This window comes from Camelus bactrianus, chromosome 7 (assembly GCF_048773025.1).
Source record: "Camelus bactrianus isolate YW-2024 breed Bactrian camel chromosome 7, ASM4877302v1, whole genome shotgun sequence".
Lineage (NCBI taxonomy): Eukaryota > Metazoa > Chordata > Mammalia > Artiodactyla > Camelidae > Camelus > Camelus bactrianus.
In genome coordinates this window covers 41,112,470-41,133,154 of record NC_133545.1, presented here as the reverse complement: position 1 = coordinate 41,133,154, position 20,685 = coordinate 41,112,470, and the positions used below count along the sequence as shown (strand labels likewise).

Sequence of the window (20,685 nt, the reverse complement as noted above, 5' to 3'; positions counted from 1 at the left end):
TTATTTCCCAAATAAACTTTATTTTGGAAAGAATACCACAACACAGTTGTATAAATTTAAATATGACACATTTTAGCAAATTATATACAAGTGAAGTCACAGTTTATGTCTGATTATTCCTCTGAATGAAAAGGTGCAAAGATAAAGCTAAACTAAAAAGGCAGATAACTTTAAAACAACTATAACCTATTTATATGTTGTCATTTTCATACTGTGTCTAAATATTTAGATGGGAACTGATGCCAATTCACACAAGATAAAGAAATATGCTACCCGAATAACCAAAATTCTTTTCACTTTTTTTGCTCTACCATAGATAGCAAGAGTAATGTTTATATGAAGTATCACCATATGACAAGCTTTCCCCTCCGTAGCACAGAGTACAACTTTCTGTATTGTGGTTTGTAACTCTTCCAGGTTGAGGAAAACAGCAGTGACAACTTAAAAGTTTTCTAGATATAGCTGATGTCATCTGAAAAAAGTGTTATTTATGTTCTTCTCAAGAAGTTTGTTTTAATGACAAAAATGTCAATATATAATTGGTGAAAGTAGTCTGTATAGGATGTAATAATTTTTCATAAGTCTTAAAAAAAAAAAAAAACACCTAGAGGTAAACAGGAAAGAAAGGACTAAGACACACCCCTGGGCTCTCTTACCGCACAGGGTTTTTGAGGCAATTCAGTGCTTAGCCCAAGATTATTCAATGAAACCAGAGCCATTTCTGGATCATGGGGAGAATTCAGAAACACCAGAAACAGCCAGTAAACCATCTCAAAGGATAAGGACCCAGAGACAAAAGAGTTGACTGCTAGGAGAGCAAATTGCAGAGAGAATTAGGTCCAATGAATTCAAAGAAAAATTTCACTTTTTCAATGGTAAAAGGCAGTAGAAAGATATTGAACTTGGGGACTGAAATATGGTTCTACAGGTTCACTGTTGACCTTGGGCACAACCATCAATCTCTTTGAATGACAATTTCCTCAACTTTTAAATAGGTACATTAAGATCTACTCTCCTTTTTCATAGGCTTCAGAGCATTGAGAATCCAACAATGAGGCACTTGAGATCACTTTGTAAGCTTATAAAGGACTATTCTTAGCAAACAGAGATTTGGGCGCATTGTAAAAGTAGTAAGGAAAAATTCCAATTTAAAATAAAATTATAAAATCATCAACTCTTTGAGCCAGGATAGACCTCTATTCAACAGTAGCTGCTGTGGGTCTGCCTCATTTTTTTATGAGGCAGAAATGGGAAAATTTTGACTGGCTTACTAAATTTCTCTTATGAAACAATGTAATTGTAGTATAATATACTAGTTACAAACTTTATTAATTAAAGAACCAGGAAGGGTAATCTGCCAGCCTTAAAAAACACCAACTCCACACAACTCTCTACCTCCTCTACAATATTTTGACACGTATTATCATTAAGACATACACACATAAATAATCTGTCCTAATAACCATGATAGGTTATTAGTCCCTAGGAACCCAACCTTACGTAGATTAAATCCTAGGCAGAATATTGCAATGTATACATATTTATAAATTATTACCTTTGTTACTCACTTCAGCATTGTCCATCTCAGTAAGGCAGTAGTTCTTAACGAGTTCAACAACCATTTTCCTCTCTTCCTCAAGCAGAGACTCAGAGGCAGTTACAGACAGCACTGTTTCATTATAACATGAAAATAGTAAGCCTTGGGCTATTGCAAAAGGCTTTTCAAATATCAGTATCTAACTCAGAGAAAACAGAGGGAAGAAGAAATAGAGGGGGCTGATTTGTGCTATAATCTAGTCTTATGTTGGGCATGCTCCCAGTTGCAGTATTTTAAAATTACAAGTAAGCAAGTAAAACATAAGGCTTCATATGTGAAAGTGGAAAATGGTCCAGAAGTCTTATATTCAAAGACAAGTCATTTTTTTTCTTCCCAATAACTCACCAGAAAGAAATGGGTACTGAGAAACCCTAAGGAGTTCTTCAAATAATATTTGGAAAATTATATAAAAATAAAAAACAAAGCCTGAACAGAACATTGTTAACAAATAAGACTTTCTTTAAAAATGGTTGTCCTCTCTTTTAAGGATGGATGCTATATAAAATGGGCAGACATGTCTCTATAACTCATCATGTTTATATGTAAATTCTCTGGCAGATATAAATCCATCCTTGTCTTCATCTTCTTTATCAAAAATATCCTCCACCAAAACATCATGATGACTTTCATTTACCACCGCACCATGCTTTTCAAACTCCTTCTTTAAATACACTTTAACCTACAAAATAATGGATCACATTAGTAATTCTAATTCATAAGATGCTCACATCGAGCCAATCAATATCACAGACCGGATGAGTAGGGCATGTAATTATATATAACAACTACTAAACAACTACCTTATGATATATTTCTAATGATAGTAAAAGAATTGTAGGGAATTTTTCCTCTCAAAAGCTATAGCTATACTGCTACAGTAGAGACATAGGATATTTCTGAGACAAAGATAAGGCTTATATCATGTGAAAAATGCACATTAAGCATATTATGTGCTCTTAATCTGAGTCTAAATAAAGCCAAGCATTTGAAAGACCGCTATTTTTCTATCGACTGAATTATCCAGATCTTGTTTTCTAATATGACCACATGACCCTCCAATCTTAGAAATTAAAGCAAAATCCAGCTTGATGAGTACTTAAGACTAAAAACTTCCATTTTTAACACAGATATTTAAAGATATAAGCAAAAGACTGCTCCCAGTTACCCACTAGAGTCACCACAATAACAATTCAACCTGTATTTTCATTTTTAATCACATCCCTAACATTCCTTCTGTTAGATCAGCAATTTCAAATCCTCTATCCGCCCCCTACCACAAACATGCAAACATATGGTGTATATTTATTTTTAAGATTAAGGGGATTTAATGCTGTTGTTTAACAAAAAAAGAGGGAAGGGGTGGTAATGAAACTATGGATTAAATGTAGAATATATCCCAAGTGTATACTGTGTGAAAAAAATAAGCTGCTGAACAGTATGTACATAGTATGCTACTTTTTATGTAAGAAAAAGGGAAATCAGAGTATATATTTCATATTTGCTTGTATTTGCATAAACACTGAAACAAATGAAACTGGATACAAAGCAGGGAGGGTCATGTGGTAGAAGAGGACGTGGGTGGGAGAGTGACTTCTTAATAAATATCTTTTTATATTGAATTGATTTTTTGAATCATGTGAATGTGTTGTATGTCAAGATTTTTTTTTTAAATGAAAGTGAATTCAAATTTATCTTGGATAGAAAAACGTCTATGACATAACACTACGAGGTGTTACAAATTTGTAGCTGTGACTCATGACCCTGTGGTTTATAACAACATAGCTTATTCACTCATTTCCTGGCCTTAATCATTAGAGTGAAATTGATCAAAACATAAGAAATAACTTGATTTCTGAACCAGCCAAGCCAAAATGGAGAGTATAGGTAGACAAAAAACCAAGGGATAGTTATCTACCTCCACTTCTTTCCCCACAGCAGCCAGACTGAGACAGCTATGTGTAGCAATGGCTGCAAAAGCCTAAATAAATTACAGGGAGAAGAACTCTGAGGGGGCTAGAAAAGGTCTCCAGCTGTGGAAAATCCAGACTGGAATCTCCTTTCTCCAGGTGTTAACCTGAGCAGAATTGGGCACCTGATTTGCTTGCTGCTGCTAATTGCTAGGAAATCACTAGGAAACTCATGTAACAGCCAGTCTAAAGTTTTAAACAGAAACTGTCCACATGAGCAATTTTTCAGGATCTCTATGTTTCTTACGCAGTAACTCCAAAATGGGAATTGTTTTAGCAAAACAGATCATTAAAAACTCAAGGTGAGGCCAAGAAACAGTGAACCCTAATCATTAATGAGAAAAAAACCAAAAGAATGAATGGTGTTTTTTAAGTCTCAATATATTTCTCTCCAAAACAATGATTTCTTATGAAAAAAGTCACTTTTCAGAGCATCAGTATTTACGAAAACTTATAAATAATATTTTACATAAATGTACATTTTATTTTAAAATATATTCCTTAAAAAGTGAGCTAAACAAAAGGAAAGAAGAGGGAGGAAGGATGAGAGAAAGAGAAGGGAGGAAAAAAGGAAGAAAGGAGAAAAGGAAAGAGAGAGAAAGAGGGAAAGAGAGAAGAACAGAAGAAAGAAAAAGGAAAGGTCACCTCATCTTTAGAGAGTTTCCAGTCATCATTAAGATCCATTTCTTGGAATGATTCATGGGATCTCGGTCCATTTCGAATCTCCAGGAGATCAATGTTGAATATCAGCGTACTCTCTGGGGGAATTTTCCCTGACATGAGGAGAGAGGGGGTTAAGTTGTATTAAAAAGATCCCAAAGTTTTGATGATAGAAAACTTGTGGTACTGGACAAAATATTATTTTAACCCAGTTAAAAGAAGAGCCTTTCTAAGATTGTCCCATATGATAGAAATGACTTATAGTTTACTCAAACAAATAAAATAAAGAAGGAATAATCCAAACCAGTAGATCAAAAGCAGTCTGTTTTTGACTTTGCAATTTATTTTACACACACACATACATATCCACACAGATACGCCTAATGATCTGCGTATTAAATTTCAAGTATAATTAAGATATTGCATATTATATGTCAGGAATGACTTAATGGGCTCTAGAAAATTCAGAGTTAATTATAGTACAAGTGATTGACTAACTGAGTCCGAAAGACCTGGCCTGGAAATACATACAAGACCACCATTTCCACCACTGGGAGGCAGTATATAATTGAGTGAGCTCTGGTGTCACACTGTCAGATTGAGGCTTACATCTGCCCCTTTAAGGCTCAGGTTTCTTATTTGTAAAATGCAAATTCAACACACATTGAGGAAATTCCATGGTGGAAGGGAGAAATTAAGAACAAATTTCTGAGAAGGGAGATAAAAAATCTTTAAAAGTGAAAAAAGCTTTGTTAAAACTCCAGGGACCTAAAACAAAAATAAATCAAAACCAAAAACTTCTGGGAAATATGGACAATTTTTTTTTTTTTCAATTTGTTTCCTTACAACTGTATTTAGCCTACAGGTCTGGGTAAACACAAATATTTCTTCCCCACCCCTTCATCCCATGTATTTCCATGAAAGAACATTTGTAAGCACCAGAAGAACAAAACTTACACTGTGTGCCGAAGCTTACCATTCCAGATCTAGACAGAGAAGGGCATGCATTAGAGGTCATCGATAAAACTGGTGTCTTTCCAAAAGGAGGCATGCAAACATGGTACTAAAAAAACTACAAAATTAGTGTTTAAATGCGTATTAGCAGAATTAGTCTCATGGCATTCTGTTTGAAGGGAATGAGTCAAATTCAGATCTCTACTTGTTATAAAGTAAAATCAAGTTGAATATAGCATGGAGAAAGAGAAATGGACTCATACTATATCCATAAATATTAAAAGTGAGACAATAAAGATACAAGAAAGTGAAAGAGTATGTTTAAACATCAGAGGAACATTTTCTAGATAACTTGATTTTCTCCTCTAGAAGGATCATTATTAAAATAAGAATGGAATTTGGTTAGTAACTCCTATTCAGTGCATAATATTTACATAGCAAGATGCATTTTAGCACATGCAATGCTTAACCTGTGGCACTTATTTTCTCCTCTGGTAACTGGGGCTAGGAATCCCAATTCCCACCTTGTAAATGGTTACAGTTAGACCTAAGGATGCTGTGAAGTCTCTATTTCTACTACATCAGTGGTTCTCTGTCCAGTTCTGATGATTTCTTAAAATTTTTTCCTCTTCATTATGTAGTATGTGCCCACTGTAGAGAATGTGGAAGAGAGAACGAGAAACAACTTCCTGTACCACTATCCATTGTTAATATTCTTATTTATTTCCTTGTGATTCACTTTGTATGTGAGGATAAAAAAGTCCTGGAGATGGTGGTGATGCTTGCACAACAATTTAAATATACTTAATGCCACTGAACTGTACACTTAAAAATGGTTAAAATGGTAAACACTGTTTTGTATATAATACCACCATAAAAAAAATCCCACAATATTGGTGAGCAATACTAATAATAGAGATGAGATTATAGAATATTTTTTCATTGTTAGCTCATTTGACTTTTTACATACTATGGCTTTAATTGGCCATTTCAAATGATAATCAAGACATAGTTACATTTTCTAAAGGTATACAAGTATTTACTTCTAGGAAAAAAAATACATAGCAGTTACACTAACTTCTGTCCATAATCCAGAGAAGAACTCTAGTGCTATAGTAAAAATGTCAAATTGTTGTTACCTTTTCCTTCTTTTCCATATCCCAGGGCAGGAGGAATGATAAGCTTTCTCTTCTCTCCTGCACACATTCCCTTCAAGCCCTGGTCCCAACCTTTGAGAGCCTCTAGGATGCCCAGGGTAAACCAAATAGGCTGACCATTGTTATGTTTGTGACTACAATAAAAACAAAACACATTAGAACTCTTCAGTAACTTTATTTTTTTTTTTATTGCTGTGGTGTAATTTTTCCACCCATGAGTGATTAATTTTATTAGTTTGGAAATTAATGAAAAACAGCACACATGCATGCACAGGTCAACTTTATAGTAATTCAACTCACTGCCCGTCTTTCTTGATGCAAATTTCACATAGCTGACCCAGGTAGAGACAGCAGAGAGAATAATAAAATCAGCTGTCTGAACATTTACTGTATACCAGATATTCTCTTAAATGCTTTGCTTCTTTTAAGTCTAACACTGATCATATGAAGTAAGTGCCATTATTACCCCATTGTAAAGATGACGAAAGTGAGGTTAAATGTGCCAGGATTTGACTTGGCTCCAAATTCAAAGTCTTAATCACAAAGTGATGCTGTCCCAGGAAGGCCACTAGGGTACAGAAGAGGGACAAAATAATGGAAAATGGATGCATTTAGGAGGGAGGATGAGAGGCTAAGGAGAATTTACTGCCAACACTCATGGGTCCATACCCATATGGACAATGGGAGAGTCAAGAACGTGGTGTCTTATGTCCTGCCTACAGCCTTCCCTGATGTACAGCCTGCTGATGGCTCTGATAGGTGGAATAGGCTACTTTTCAACCCCAAATCCCCACTCAGATCCTGGTCCAGTTCTCTCCCAGGGAAGCCTGGAGGAGTGGCCCCTCAAGGACTAGAGAAGAAGGGAATGGTCAGGATATCCTGGCTCATGAGCTGAAGAGAGGCCAACCTGGGAAAACCAGCCTGCCGAGTTCCTGGAGGGGCTTCAGGGCTGAGCAGTGTCTGAGCCCCCATTAGCGCCCTCTTAATGTACTAAGGATCCTATTCAAGGATATCTTATACGTGAGAACTAGCAGTCACTCTACCAGGCTTCACAGGTACTATGGTTACTAAATCTAGGTAAAGGCTGTTAATTCTTTTCCTTAATTTCCACCCCCCATGATCAAAGTAGCAAAATGGCAACTGGAGAAAACAGGGGAAGGCTAGAAAAAAAATAAAGAAAAGAAGAAATAATCTACCACCTCACCCTGCCTACAGTTTGGGCACATTTCTTGTCATGGCTAAAGGGTTTAGGCTATTTACCACATAGGATATGGTTCTCAAAACAATGAACATGCTTTATAAACTGATCATACTTCTTTACAATACTCAGAGTTAGCAGGTCCTGGCCATTTACATGGAGGCTGCACGACAAGATTCCCCTCTTCAGGTACTAAACCACTAGTAGCAAAGTGCTAAATCATGTCCCATGGTTACCACCGAAGTCCACATAGGCTTTTGGTTCTGAGACATGAAAGAGATCAGGCTGGGTCTAAAAGAGATCAAACTAAAAATAAAAATGTAATTGAAAATTTCAAATGCAAATCATAGTACTGTTTAATGTCCACAGTGGCATGGACCTTGTTGATAAAAAGATAGAAAAAGATAGGGCTATTAAGAATTCTATGGCAAGCCATCATCTTGGAACTTTTTGCAAGGGCTAGCCGAGTTCAGAGAAGAGTGTCATTGACTTCAGAACCTCATGACAGACCAGATCTGAATGCCTAGTAGAGGCAGTCTGTCAGAAAACGAGGTCTAGGATGGGCCATGAAGCTTTGCTGCTTCAAGGATGTCCTCCATTCCTCATTCTCCACTGGGGAACCTCCACCCATCTTTCAAGGCCCACCTCAATTATGATCTCTGGGAAGGCGTTCTCTTTCCCCATCTCTCAGAGCCTGATTAATTCCAGAGTCCATTATGCTTTGTGAGCACTTTGAACATTTTGTACTCTGCATCCTGAGTTATTTGTCTTCCTCCCTGCTGTAGACAGTGTCCTGCTAGAGCACATGAACCCTCTCTTAGTTACCTTTGCATCCCCAGGGCCACTTAGTAAGGATTTGATAGATAGATGAATGAATGGATGTGGATGGAAAGAAGCCAGATTTTTTTAAATCTCGCTACAATCAAGCACAGGGCCTAACATAAAGAAATGTTCAACAGATACTTTTGGAATGGAATCAGAGAACCAATGCCTAACTGGAAACCGTTACACTTGGAAAACATTTCCATGTTGCAGTTTCCTTCTTTATATAACAGAAATAATGATAGTGTAACCACCTGAAAATCCTTCACTGTAGGTATTGGATTAATCTTCCATGACCACACCCATACCCATCAATGTAGTCTTTGAGTTTCCAGAAAGAAACAAATAATGAAACAAATCATGGTCCTGTGCCTTGATCAAAATGTCATCTGTCAGAACAAAAGTTAAGTTAGATCAAAGGAATAGCATTAACATACCCGACAACAAGCAAAGAAGTCCTTGTATGTCCTGTTCATGAAGTTGCTATGAAAAGTTTAAGTAAATGTCACCAAGTAAAAATGGAATCGAGTTATTTTCCCTCAGGAACAAAGTTTGAGAAGTGAGAATTCCGTTAAGCCTCTTCTACTTATTGCCTAACTATACACCTAGATATTTCACAGTAGTTCAAAGATTTTAGTTCTAATTTTTACAAAAATAAAAAAATACTGCTTTATCCTGACTACATGTTTCCATTAAGACCTTCAAAGGCCTTGTTGTATAAGATTGGCTTTAAGTAATTTCCTTTCCCCAAAGAAAGAAATTAGATATTTCAGTTTTTTAAAGGAGAGGTAACACCTGGTACATTCTGCTATTCTCGCCCAAGAGCTGGCCTAGGTGTGTGCATTCTTTACTATTTCACCTGCAGGGTATAATTACTTACGTGGAGTGAAATAATGAGCCGTCCTTTTCTAAGTAGCCTTCATAATGGACCAACATCAAGTCCCCTCCTTTGGTCTTGCGATGGCAGATGAACGGCTTCTGGAGGACTTCAATCTTCACTTCTGGTTCAGGAATCAGAGCCCCACTCAAAGAAGTGACTAACAGCGTCAGGATTGCGTTCCAAAAGAAAAACCTCATGTTGCCAGAGCAGGGAAGAAGTTCCTACAAAAACAGAGAAAGAGCTCCGGACCTCATAGAGTTAAGAATGTAGTTGAAGACTTAAGGACAACAGCCTCTGGCAACTTCATGACTCCCAACTTCCTAGCAGACGTGGCACAGTCACTACCAACAACTGTCCCACGCACTATGAACTCACCTCTAAAGAGTTAAACCCAAACCCGGGCCTGAGTGGCTCTTACAGCTAGGCCGCCTGAAAAGGACGGGTTCCTATTGGCTTGTGGTGCTGTCTCTCAGGCGCCTCTTCAGCCAATGACGCTGCAACAATGTTAATTTATCTCCGGCCCAGAGGGGCGTTACCCCAGAGGCAAACCACCTGGAGTGGTTCTGGAGCCCGGTGGTTCACAGAATTCCACAATCTCGGACTTTGGGAGAAGGTGGGGCGCGGAGCTAACCGGAAACTTCTCCGACAGGTTCGCAGCTGTAAAGAATCCTGCCTGGGTGAGAGGTCGTGGGGCCAGGTAAAACAGCAGAGGTTTCAAGAAAGACTCGTTTATTCTCACCGTGGGTGAGAGGCCCTCCCAATAGTAATTGCTTATTAGCAGTTAGCTTACGGTATGAACGGTAAAGACTTTAACAGCTCTTTAGGTTTCACAAAGTGCTTTCCAGTGTGTGAACCTCACTACACTGCCGGTAAGGTAGGTTCTTTTATCCCATTTAAAAGATAAGTATATTTAGGCTAGGAGACGTTAAGTGTCCTGTTTAAGGTTGTTCCGGCCCCCAAAGCATTTGATCTCTGCCTTCAAAACAGGTCTTCTGATGCATTCTACAACACCGCATAATGTTATGGCTGCTAATAATTTATCGCTTAGATGACCATACTTTCGGGGGTCAATAATAGCCTCTGTCAAGGATAACGACTTGCAGAACTCCGTTTTAAAGAAGAAATAGTAATCATAGTTATGAGTTACACAGGCTCATCTTAGTTTAAGATTTTTAGGTTTAACATTTTTTCGCCTAATTTCAAAAGCAATACATGTTCATCGTTGATTTGGAAGAACCTGGAAAGCAGTAGAGTTTCCAGTTAAAATACAAGAGCCGAATTAAATTTGAATTTCGGATAAGCAACGAATTAATTGTTCTTGTATTTTTATTTGCTATATCTGGCAACCTTACACCAAAGAAAGAAAAAAGATCGCCTATAACGCCACCATTCACACATAATCGTCTTAACATTTCGGTGCACGCTTTTGTGACATGCACAAATAATCAGGATCCTATTGTATACTGTGTTTCGTAACCTGCTTTTACCACTTAATCTATAGTTAACGTCTTCCCTAATCAAATATCCTTCGCACAGTACTTTCTAACACTTTAATATGCATAGAATCCCTTGGGGGATCTTGTTAAAATGCAGATTTCGATTCTGGAGTTTCTGGGCTCGGGGCGAGATTTTGCAATTCCGACAAGCTCCCAGGTGGTGTCAACACAATACGCTTCCTGCACCGAGGCCTTTGAGTTTAGACGTCTGTTTAAGCGGGCCCCACACTGTATTCTATCGCGAAATTCCCATCATCCCCGTACGCCCTATTGCTGGTACCTCAATAGCCTTGTAGTGTGTGGGATCAATTAGCCTTGAAATAAGAATTGGACCCTTAAGACTAGAATCCAAGGGGCACCCCAAGGCGCTAGGGTAAATCCCAAATATCGGGAGGAGATTACCCATTTACGGCTCCATTAAGTCAGGACTGTGTTCCACTGTTGTCCCAGAGGCCTCCCTCCTCCCTTCCCACCCTTTGCCTATACCCAACCCTGCCTCCCGGGGCTAATTTTCTCAGCAGGCCTCTCCCGCTACGTCAGTCCCGCGGCCGCCGCCGCCGCCGCCGCGGTCGCAGCTAAACTCCGGAGTGGATTTTGGGAACGTGCGCGCAAGCGGTGCACTGGGCATGCGCGATGGGGCCCCGGGCCCGGTGATTCCAGGACTCAGGTAACGCGTGGTGGCGCCGCCAGCGACCAGCTGCCTCACTCGCAGCACTTCAGTGGCTTCAGCAGCCCCGCGGACCCACCCAGTGCCTTGGCCTCCTTGAGGACAGCGTGCTGGCCCCACCGAGCGGGGCCACCGGCCGGCTGCGTCCTCACGTGCGGAGGCCGCCGCAGTGACCCCGCCCCCGGGCCGAGGATGTGAGGCCCGCGGCGCGTCCCCGCACCCGGCCCGGGCGCCGGGAGTGGCCGGCTCGGTAGCGCTGGGCGATGGCCCTGCTGCCGGTGCTCCTCGCCTCCTGGGGCCTGGGGCAGTGAGGAGGCCGGCGGGCGAGGGGAAGCGGCCCCGGCGCGGCGGGGGCAAGGGTACCGCAGGCGCCATGGAGGGGGTGCTGTACAAGTGGACCAACTATCTGAGTGGTGAGTGAGGGGCGCACCAGCGTTCCAGCCCTTTGTCTGAGCGGCGGGAGGGCGGCGTCGGGACGCGCCTCCTGGGGGTCGGGGTCAGGGTCCCTCCTGAGACCAGAGGCCTGCGCGGACCTGGAATATTTCCCCACTGCAGTACTGTGTCTCCCGTGCTGTACAGACGCAGCCCCCTGCTGGTGCTGGGTGGGGGCGGTAGCTGCCCTTTCACCTCGAGGGATGCTATGAAATCCTGAGGTTTAGGGTGAGTTGAAAGGTACTATGCCCTCGGTGTCAGCGGGAGGGAGGCGCTGGTTCCTGCAGTGGGGGCCTTTGGGAATCTCTCGAATTCTGGCAAAAGAGCGTGTCTCGGAAGGTTTCAAATGAATGCCAGCAATGACATGGAATTCCTGAGGTGAAAGGTCCATTTTCAGACAGATGCTCCGGTGCAAACACTTTCCCTTTGTCACCGGCAGAATCATTTGTGTGCAGACCAAGGTTATCAGAGTTCCGTCTCAGCAGTTTCAAAGCTCTAAAGTATTTAGTATTTCACAAGGTTTTTGGTTTTCTCAGTGAGCGTTTCTTTTTGTTTTACAGACTCAGAAATTACTGTAAAATGCACGCAAGTATTCGCAACTCTTTTCTTGCTCTGCTGGGCAGAATGGCTTTAAATAGTACCCCGCCCCCTTTCCAATTTGTGGAAGTATTTTTTTCATATCTTGAGAAGGTCATAACTATTCAGCTGTGAATATGATTCAGAACGAAAATTTTCATAAATGAGTATATAAATAAAAGCCTTCTGTGTGCTGGAAACTGTGCTAGGCACTTTTTTGGAATGAAACTTTTTATTATGGGAAATGTGGTAGGCACTTACAATTTTAATAGCAATGTACTTGAAATATTCCCAGTATCTCTTAGAGTGGCGGAGATATATTTTCCCACCCTAGAGACCCTAGATTGTAGTGTGATTCTCTGGGGTGTTTTAAGGACGTTTGTATCTGGGAGGATCAGTTGGCTTTGATGAAGTTACACTGCACAGCTAAAAGTGCACCTGTTGGGTGTACCCAGAATCTCTTCCCTATGCATAGTGGGTTAGAAGTGAGTTCTGTTTCTTTTTCTTGTGATCCTTAGTAGAAACTGAGTGAGGAGAGGTGTTTTAGAAGACCTGGCCTTTGCTTTGAGGACCTTCATTTTGATATTAAGAGGTTGTATTAGATGTGGATAACTCATGGCTGGACTTCGGTGAACGTCAGAGGCTAACACTCTGCTGACCTAAAGGGAGGGTGCTTGATCAGTTTGCTTTTGAGATATCTCTAAGTTCTGGGGTGTATGACCTTGTGCCCTTGAGTGAAATTTGGTCGTTGGTCTTGGTCTTTCATCCCTTTCCATTAAACAGGTTTTTTAACTTTTTTTCTCCATCCTCAACATTCTTCCTTCTTTTTCTACATCTCTCTCCCTCTCTGTCGTTGTTCGTTTGCCTCTACTTTTTTTCCCTCTTCTCCTCCTCCCTTATGTATAAAGTTCAGTCTCTTGGTACTGTACCTACTTCTCCGTCTTGAAATACCTTTTTTCCCCCCTGACTTTTTAATGTATCCTTCAATAAAGCAAAATTTCTCTAGAAGGATCCTTTGGAGTCTTTGTCATGTGATGCCTGTACCATCTGTTCTATTGGAAAAGAGTCTACTTTTTTCTGCCCCAGGTAGGAGAGTTTAATTCTGTGAGTGGTGCCAGGATGGAAGCCCTAAAGAAAAGGGGTACTGGAGCCATTGCCAGAGATGACTGCCCTTACATCATGCTGATTGTTCCCTTGGCCCATGAGCCGCCTCCTAATGGGAACACTGTACGTAGAAGCCCATCATACCACTGGATATACTTAGAATTATGGTTCAGCACATTCTGCTTCTTTATTTTATTTTATTTTTAAAAATATTAGAATTTATTTTATTATTATTATTATTTTTAACAATATTAGAATTTATTTTATTATTATCATTATTTTTAACAGAGGTACTAGGGATTGAACCAAGGACCTTGTGCATGCTAAGCATGCGCTCTACCACTGAGCTATACTCTTCCCCCTAGCATATTCCCTTTCATTAGGAGATAAATTTACTTTGGAAAGGAACAGTAATAGCCTAGGAGGAACAAATGCATTCTTGTTTCTTTCACCCTCCTATGCAAGTTAGTCTCCCCCAAAGAGCATAGTGTAAGGGTTAATGACAAGCTCTGATGAAGACATCACTACTTCTTCTTCTGAAACTTGTTTCTAAAAGTAACATTTTTTTATTGTTTTGCACATAGTAATTTAAAAATACATATAATCCCAGTCCAAGTTTTTGTTCGCTCTGAATTCTTCTCCAAAGGGAGTACATAACCTATTTATGTCTGTCTTGTCCACAGCTTGATATGGGATGTCTTGTGTCCAAATTCAAGTGAAGAAGTTAGGAAATCAGTTTATCAGTTGATCCTTTGATTCCTTGGAGGCTGTTAGTTTCATTCACCACGTACTGTGTGCTGGGCACTGTGCTAGACACAGGGCAGGCAGTGTTAAACAAGACAGACGCTACTCCTGCCTTCCTTGAACTTACAGTCTGGTGAGGGGAGACAGACATTAATTGAGTAAGTGATTAGAAGTAGGTTTCAAGTGTGTGTGATTTGGCTGGAGAGGAAGGGAGAGGCTAGTCATGGTCATTGGAGAAGGTTTCTTTGAGGAAAAGTTTTAAACAGAGCCTGAAGGATAAATAGAAGCTGGGTAGGTGGTGAGGCCAAGGCAGAGGGCATTTGGAGGCTATAAGGAAGAACTTTTTAGGCATAGGGATTATCAGTATGAAGGCCCTAAAGCAGAATAAAGACTGGAGAGTTTAAGGAAAAGAAAGAAGACACAAATGGCAGGAGAGCCGAGAAGAATGAGGCTCCATTGAGACTGCAGGAGGGGTGGGGGTGGCCTGAGATTGCAGGGTCTCATAGGCTGGTTTAAACACTGGAGTGATTGAGTGTGTGTATGTGTGTGTGTGTGAGTGAAAGAGAATTGATGTGATTGTTTAAAAGCTCACTTTGGCTACATTTATTGTATTTTGCCAAGTGATACATTTATTTTGTGAGCTTCTCTTGTCTCTTGAATTAAGCTGTTAGGTATCAATTACTGAAAGTTGGAAACATCATCAGTTACTGAAAATAGCAGCATCTGAATTGTTTGCATGGATGTACTACTAAAATACAGAAAGAAAAAGGGAAGAAAAGTCTCTCTTCCCTAGTATTCCCTAATATACTGGGCACACTCAGGTACCCTGTGCTCCATCAGATGAAAAAATAAAAAAGAACTTCTGTGTATTTTCTTCAACAGTCTGAGCCATCCTGTCTTTTGAGCAGCAAAACATTTGCTATTCTGGGATTTAGTGTCCCACTCTCTCTTCACATTAGAATATTAAACCCAGAATGGATTAAACATTTCATAAATACCTGTACTGTGTGAGACAAAACGCTAGGTATTGAAAATTTATTATCTGTATCTTTCAAGCCCTAAAAGTTGGTCAAAAGATATTAAATCTGCCTGGTTATGTGCTAACACTCTACAGTAGAACACTAGATGAGGAATCAAAGAGACCTGAAGTCTGGTGGCAGCTCTGTCACTGCCAGCTACAGAGTCACTCTATCATTCTGAGCTTCAGTGTCTTCCTCCATAAAAGTGATGCGATTTACCAGTTAGTAATTTTAAGAATAGTAAAACACTTTACATTTATAATTTTCCAGGTACTATTCTAGATATTTTAGATATTGTGGATTAACTCATTTAATCTTTGCAGCAATGTTAGGAACCTTTATTATTCTCATTTTCCAAATGAAAACATTGAGACACAGAAAAGGTGGAGGAAGGAAATGGCCCAAGGTTGCACAGTTAGTAAGTGGCTCCTCCAGTGCCAGTACTCCATTACATAATACTTGTAAAGGTCCTTCCTGCTTGATCATTATATAAATCTAGCTGATTCATAATGCACCTATATTTAAAGTATGTTGACCTAGAATAACAGACTTTATTTGGCAGTGGGAGGTGGGGAGAAGTTCAGGAGTGAGTAAGACTTTGCCCAGTGTTGTGCATATGTTTTGTCACGAGGAAGTTTTCTGAGCTATATTGTGAGCTTTCTAGTTTGCAGTTTTAGGTCCCTTTCCTGCCCACTCAGCAGACAGGAGGGCTGCTGCCATGATCTCTGGCCAGCTGCAGGCTTCTTGGGCCCCACCAGTGGGTTAGAGCATAAGCACATTGCAGCACTGCATTCCAAAAATAACAGAAGCTTGCATCATGCTCACCAGATGGTTGTCTGAGGAGATGCTATAATTTTGCTTACCCCCAGGTGAAAGAAGGTGACGCTTGTCCGTGTATGTTTGTACTGTGTAAACAGTGCAAGAGGACATCTGGAGTGTGAGTGATCCAGAATAGGATCCCATGGTCTCACAACCACTAGTCAACTTTTTTTGTTATTGTTCTTTTAACATCTTTTTTGAGATATCAGTTAACCTATCATGAATTTCATCCATTTAAAGTTGACTTGTCAGTGGTTTTTAATATATTTACAGAGTACAACCATCACCAATTTTAAAATATTTGCATTATCCTAGATTAACAACAGGTTTTTAACGTATAGCACAAGGAACTATATTCAGTATCTTGTGGTAACCTATAATGAAAAAGAATATGAAAACAAATATATGTATGTATATGTATGACTGAAACGTTACGCTCTACACCAGAAATTGATGCAACATTGTAAACTGACTATACTTCAATTAAAAAAAATTCACATTATTCCAGAAAGAAACCCAGTATCCATTAGCACCATTTCCACCCCATCCCCTCTTGCTTTTGGCATCCACTAATCTTCTGTCCATATAAATTTGCCTATTCCAGAGGTTTCATATAAATGGAATCATACATTATGTGATCTTTTGTGACAGGCTTCTTTTACCTAGCATGCTTTTTGGATTCATCAATGTTGTAGCACGTATTAGTACTTCATTATTTTTTATTAACAAATAATATTGTATGGATATATCATTTTGTTTATCTGTCCATCAATTGATGGACATTTGGATTGCTTCATTTTTTTGGTCTTTATGAGTAATGATGCTTTGAACATTTGTGTCAAGTTTTGTGTGGACATGTTTTCATTTCTCTTGCGTATAAACCAAGGAGTGGAATTGCAGGGTTATATGGTAACTTTTAACAGTTTGGGGAACTGCCAATCTTTTCCAAAGTGGCTACACCATTTTATATTCATGTTAATGATGAAAGAATGTTCCTATTTCTTCACATCCTCACCAACACTAGTTGTTGTCTGTCTCTTTTATTATATCCATCCTAGTGAGTGTGAAGTGGCATCTCAGTGTGGTTTGATTTATATTTCCCTAATAACTAATGATGTTGATCAACTTTTGCATGTGCTTATTTAACCATTTGTACATCTTCTTTGGAGAAATGTGTCTTCACATCATTTGCCCATTTGTTATTTGAGTTATTTATTTTTTCATTCTGGAATTGTTAGGGTTCTTTATTCTAGATACAAGTTCCTTGTCAGATACATTATTTGCAAATATTTTTCTGATTCTGTAGATTGCCTTTCACTTTCTTGATAATATCATTTGTAACACAGAAGTTTTTAATTTTGATGTCTAGTTTATGAATTTTCTTTCTTTTATTGCTAGTGCTTTTACTGTCATATCTTAAACCATTGTTTAACCCCAGGCCATGAAGATTCACTCCTGTGTTTTTTTCCTAAAACTTTTTATAGTTTTAGCTCTGATTTAATCTCCCTGAGCCTCAGTTTTAAGGTGACAGCAAGAATAATAGCCATAATAGGTTTGTGATAAAGATGAAATATATTTGAACCTGCCTGGTACATAATTCACTTAAGCATAGGTTAATTGGATAGCTGTTTTGATTAATGATGCCAGAAAAATTCAGTTTGTATCACCTATGTGCAAATTGTGGTTCCTCATGGTTTTCTGAGAGTATATGTATCCTGAATTCCTTACATCTTCCTTTTGGAAGTTGGAGGGGTATAAATTATAAAGGAAAAGATTCAAATAAACCATCACAATTTTGGAATTGATTCTGCAGTCATATGACAGTCATCTTTTTGGATGACTGATTACAGATCATGTAATTCTGTATACCACTGATCTGCATTTTTGCTTCCAGCAAAAATTAATTAATAATTTGTTAAGGAACAGAAAAGAAGTGAAACCATTGCCTCATTGGCACTCCATCAAAAGCAGTACCAGTTTTTCCCTTGATTCTGATACTTGATACCGTTCGAGATACTAGGAGTGATTTGTGGAGTCTTATGCGATTGAAGTGGTCTGGGGACTGAAGAAGCCTGAGGATCATTGTTCTTGGACAGTACTCTCAGTGTTTAATCCTTACCACTTCCTGTTAGCTTTACTTTCAACTTACTTAGAATTAGGCACAAAAGCTGGTTAAATTCCATTAGGAATAGGTTTGAGACAGACCAAAAAAACTGGCAGTGGAGCTGTTTTTGGACAGAAGACAGATGAATGAGACAATAGGGAAGGTAAGTCCAAAAAATACCATGGTGCTTGGGCATTTTTCTCCCTGGATCCATTTTGAAGTTGGCCTTGGAGGGTGTGAGAGCACCAGGAGAGAGGGGGAAATGGATAACACTTAACAGGTTAGCCAGAGAGGGCTGATGTTACTCAGTATTCCTGTCACATCAAAGGAAGCAAAATGTCACTTACTTGAGAATCTATTCCATGTCCTTCAAATAGAATTGTTCTTATATTGTCCAAGACAAGGATGGCTGTTTTGATTTTTAGATACCAGAGAAATGGTTTCAACAGTCTACTTTTTTTTAATTGACTTTTTAAAATTGAAGTATAGTCAATTTACAATGTGTCACTTTCTGGTGTAGAACATAATAGTTCGGTCCTACATATAAGTACATATATTGGTTTTCATATTCTTTTTCATTATAGGTTACTATAAGGCATTGACTGTAGTTCCCTGTGCTATACAGTATAAACTTGTTGTCTATCTATCAACAATCTACTTTTAACAGGGTCTAATAGCCCCCAATCAGTCAATCTTTCATTCACTAAGAATAAATGATAAGAAACACTGAGTATGAACTTGTTACCAGACCCTGTGTGGGCGTTGGGCATACTGTTTTAGGTAGGATGACCCTTATTCTCAGGGAGATCATAATCTAGTGGAAATCTTTCTCAACTGTGAAAATGTCCTTCCAGCTGAATTTGTGATTTTGACCTTTAAGCTTTTATGTGATTGTTCTGAGGCTGTGGCTTGACAGGGCTTAGAGGGACCACATTGCATATAGCTGGTCCCTAGGTAAAGTTAAATGTTACCTATCACCCTCTGGTGTCTTTACTGGAATTTTAAAGGTAAATTTGGGGTCCCCCTGGCCAGCTGTAGTGTTAATCTTTGGTCATCCAGGTTCATATCACAGATGTCCTATTGCTTTTCTGTCTCTGCTGGCCAATATATACAACTTGAATGGAGACCAACCTTTAAACTTCTGAGACCAGTAAACGCAGCCAGAAATTAAGAGAGAAGAAACTAAGAAAGTGAGGAAGGTGTAAAACTTGAGGAGCAGGCATACCCTTATCAAGAAAAATACAGAGAATCCTTTTTCAGGAGTGGTCAGGGAAAACTTAATGGGGGAGGGACCAAAGGGTGAGTGGGATTGGTGTGGACAGAAGGAGGAAGGGGAAGGAACAGAAGGGACCCTCAGGGAAGAAACCAGCAGGGCTAAAGAGGAGAGTTCTTTTTTGGGAGCAGAAGGATATGCTGCAGTATTGTTGGGGTGGGATTAGGTTATTAAACCCAGCCAAGCCTGAGAATTTAGAATTGGTATAGTAGGGAGTCCCTAGGGATTTCTAAATAGGAGGAAAGGACAGTAGAAATAGTACTTGAGGAAGATTTCAGCCACCTGAAACATGATAAGGGAAGGAGGGAAACTGAAATACAGGGTCAAGATGATGTGGGAAGGGGAGGAGGGGACACATTGTTCCACATTTCATAGATGAATAAACCAGAGCTCATATGATAAATAATTAACTTAGAATAAAATGGCAAATAAGTCTTGAGCCAAGTCTGCCTGACTCTTGTGTCCTTTCCAGGACTTCATGCCCCAGTGTGGCCACAATGAAACATTGAGGCCAAAAGTAGAAATGCAGGTGATTGGATAGGATTGACCTGGAGGAATGGGGCAGAAGTGACTCTCACGGTTGGCGCTAGGATGATAAAAGTATGCTGGGTTTATTAAGAGGGGCAGTACAGTCTGAAGGAAGGTGACATATTAAACCTTGGATACTCAGTTTAGTCCATCTGTCTTTGTTTGTAATTTGGAAAATAATGCCCAAAGAACTTAAGTGATGTGCTCAAGGTAACACATCTGAATGTTAGGAGTATGAACTTGAACCAAAGTTTCCTGACTATTTTTTTGAGTAAGGTGATCGTGGGACATATAAGAGGTCATTGCCTTAGAACATAAATATAATAAATAACTAGTTTGGTAGCCCAGAGCACACAGAAGAGGTGACTAACAGAAGGTTTTAAAGAGAATTTGATATCATATATTGTAATTACAGTTAATCTCCTCACCATCTGCATGCCTGACTCCCCGGTAATGGTTACTCTTTGAGGGCTGGGATCTTCTTTTCTCTAAATCACTAAGCCTGGCAAACTGGAAGTGCTCAAAAATGCTTTGTGAATTAATTAATGGTAAATTAAGAAGCCTATAATTTAGCTAATGCTTGGTTATTATCTGTTATTATTAGAGGTGCCTCTTCTTCCTGCCTCCCCAGCTGCAGCAGAATTCTTACTGACAAACCTGGCAGAGAAATCCAAGGCTTTGTTATTCG

The 20,685-nt window shown here is 39.5% G+C and overlaps 2 protein-coding genes across 7 annotated transcripts in view; one reads left to right on the top strand and one right to left on the bottom strand.

Annotated features, from left to right (window-relative positions):
* Positions 1-9,597, bottom strand: FKBP14 (FKBP prolyl isomerase 14). Of its 2 annotated transcripts, none has more exons than XM_045508111.2 (4): positions 9,236-9,597; positions 5,182-5,210; positions 4,210-4,337; positions 1-2,276 (listed from the first exon to the last, which is right to left on the bottom strand). In XM_045508111.2, the coding sequence occupies exons 1-4, from the start codon at positions 9,430-9,432 to the stop codon at positions 2,118-2,120; spliced, it is 513 nt and encodes a 170-aa protein (XP_045364067.1). In that variant the 5' UTR covers positions 9,433-9,597; the 3' UTR covers positions 1-2,117. The 2 variants fall into 2 exon arrangements, with proteins under 2 accessions (XP_045364067.1, XP_010969719.2); XM_010971417.3 differs by lacking the exon at positions 5,182-5,210 and adding an exon at positions 6,318-6,469 and having other exon boundaries at positions 9,236-9,591.
* A 188-nt stretch (positions 9,598-9,785) lies between these two features.
* The window catches only part of PLEKHA8 (pleckstrin homology domain containing A8), a 57,209-nt gene continuing 46,309 nt past the window's right edge, over positions 9,786-20,685 (top strand). For 2 of the 5 annotated variants that reach the window (XM_010971410.2, XM_045508100.2), the window contains exon 1: positions 11,359-11,811. In XM_010971410.2, the coding sequence (XP_010969712.1) occupies positions 11,772-11,811 (40 nt within the window). In that variant the 5' untranslated portion in view covers positions 11,359-11,771. Of the gene's footprint in view, positions 9,933-11,358; positions 11,812-20,685 lie in introns of those variants that run through there. The other 3 variants (XM_045508097.2, XM_045508096.2, XM_045508099.2) reach the window with 3 other exon arrangements.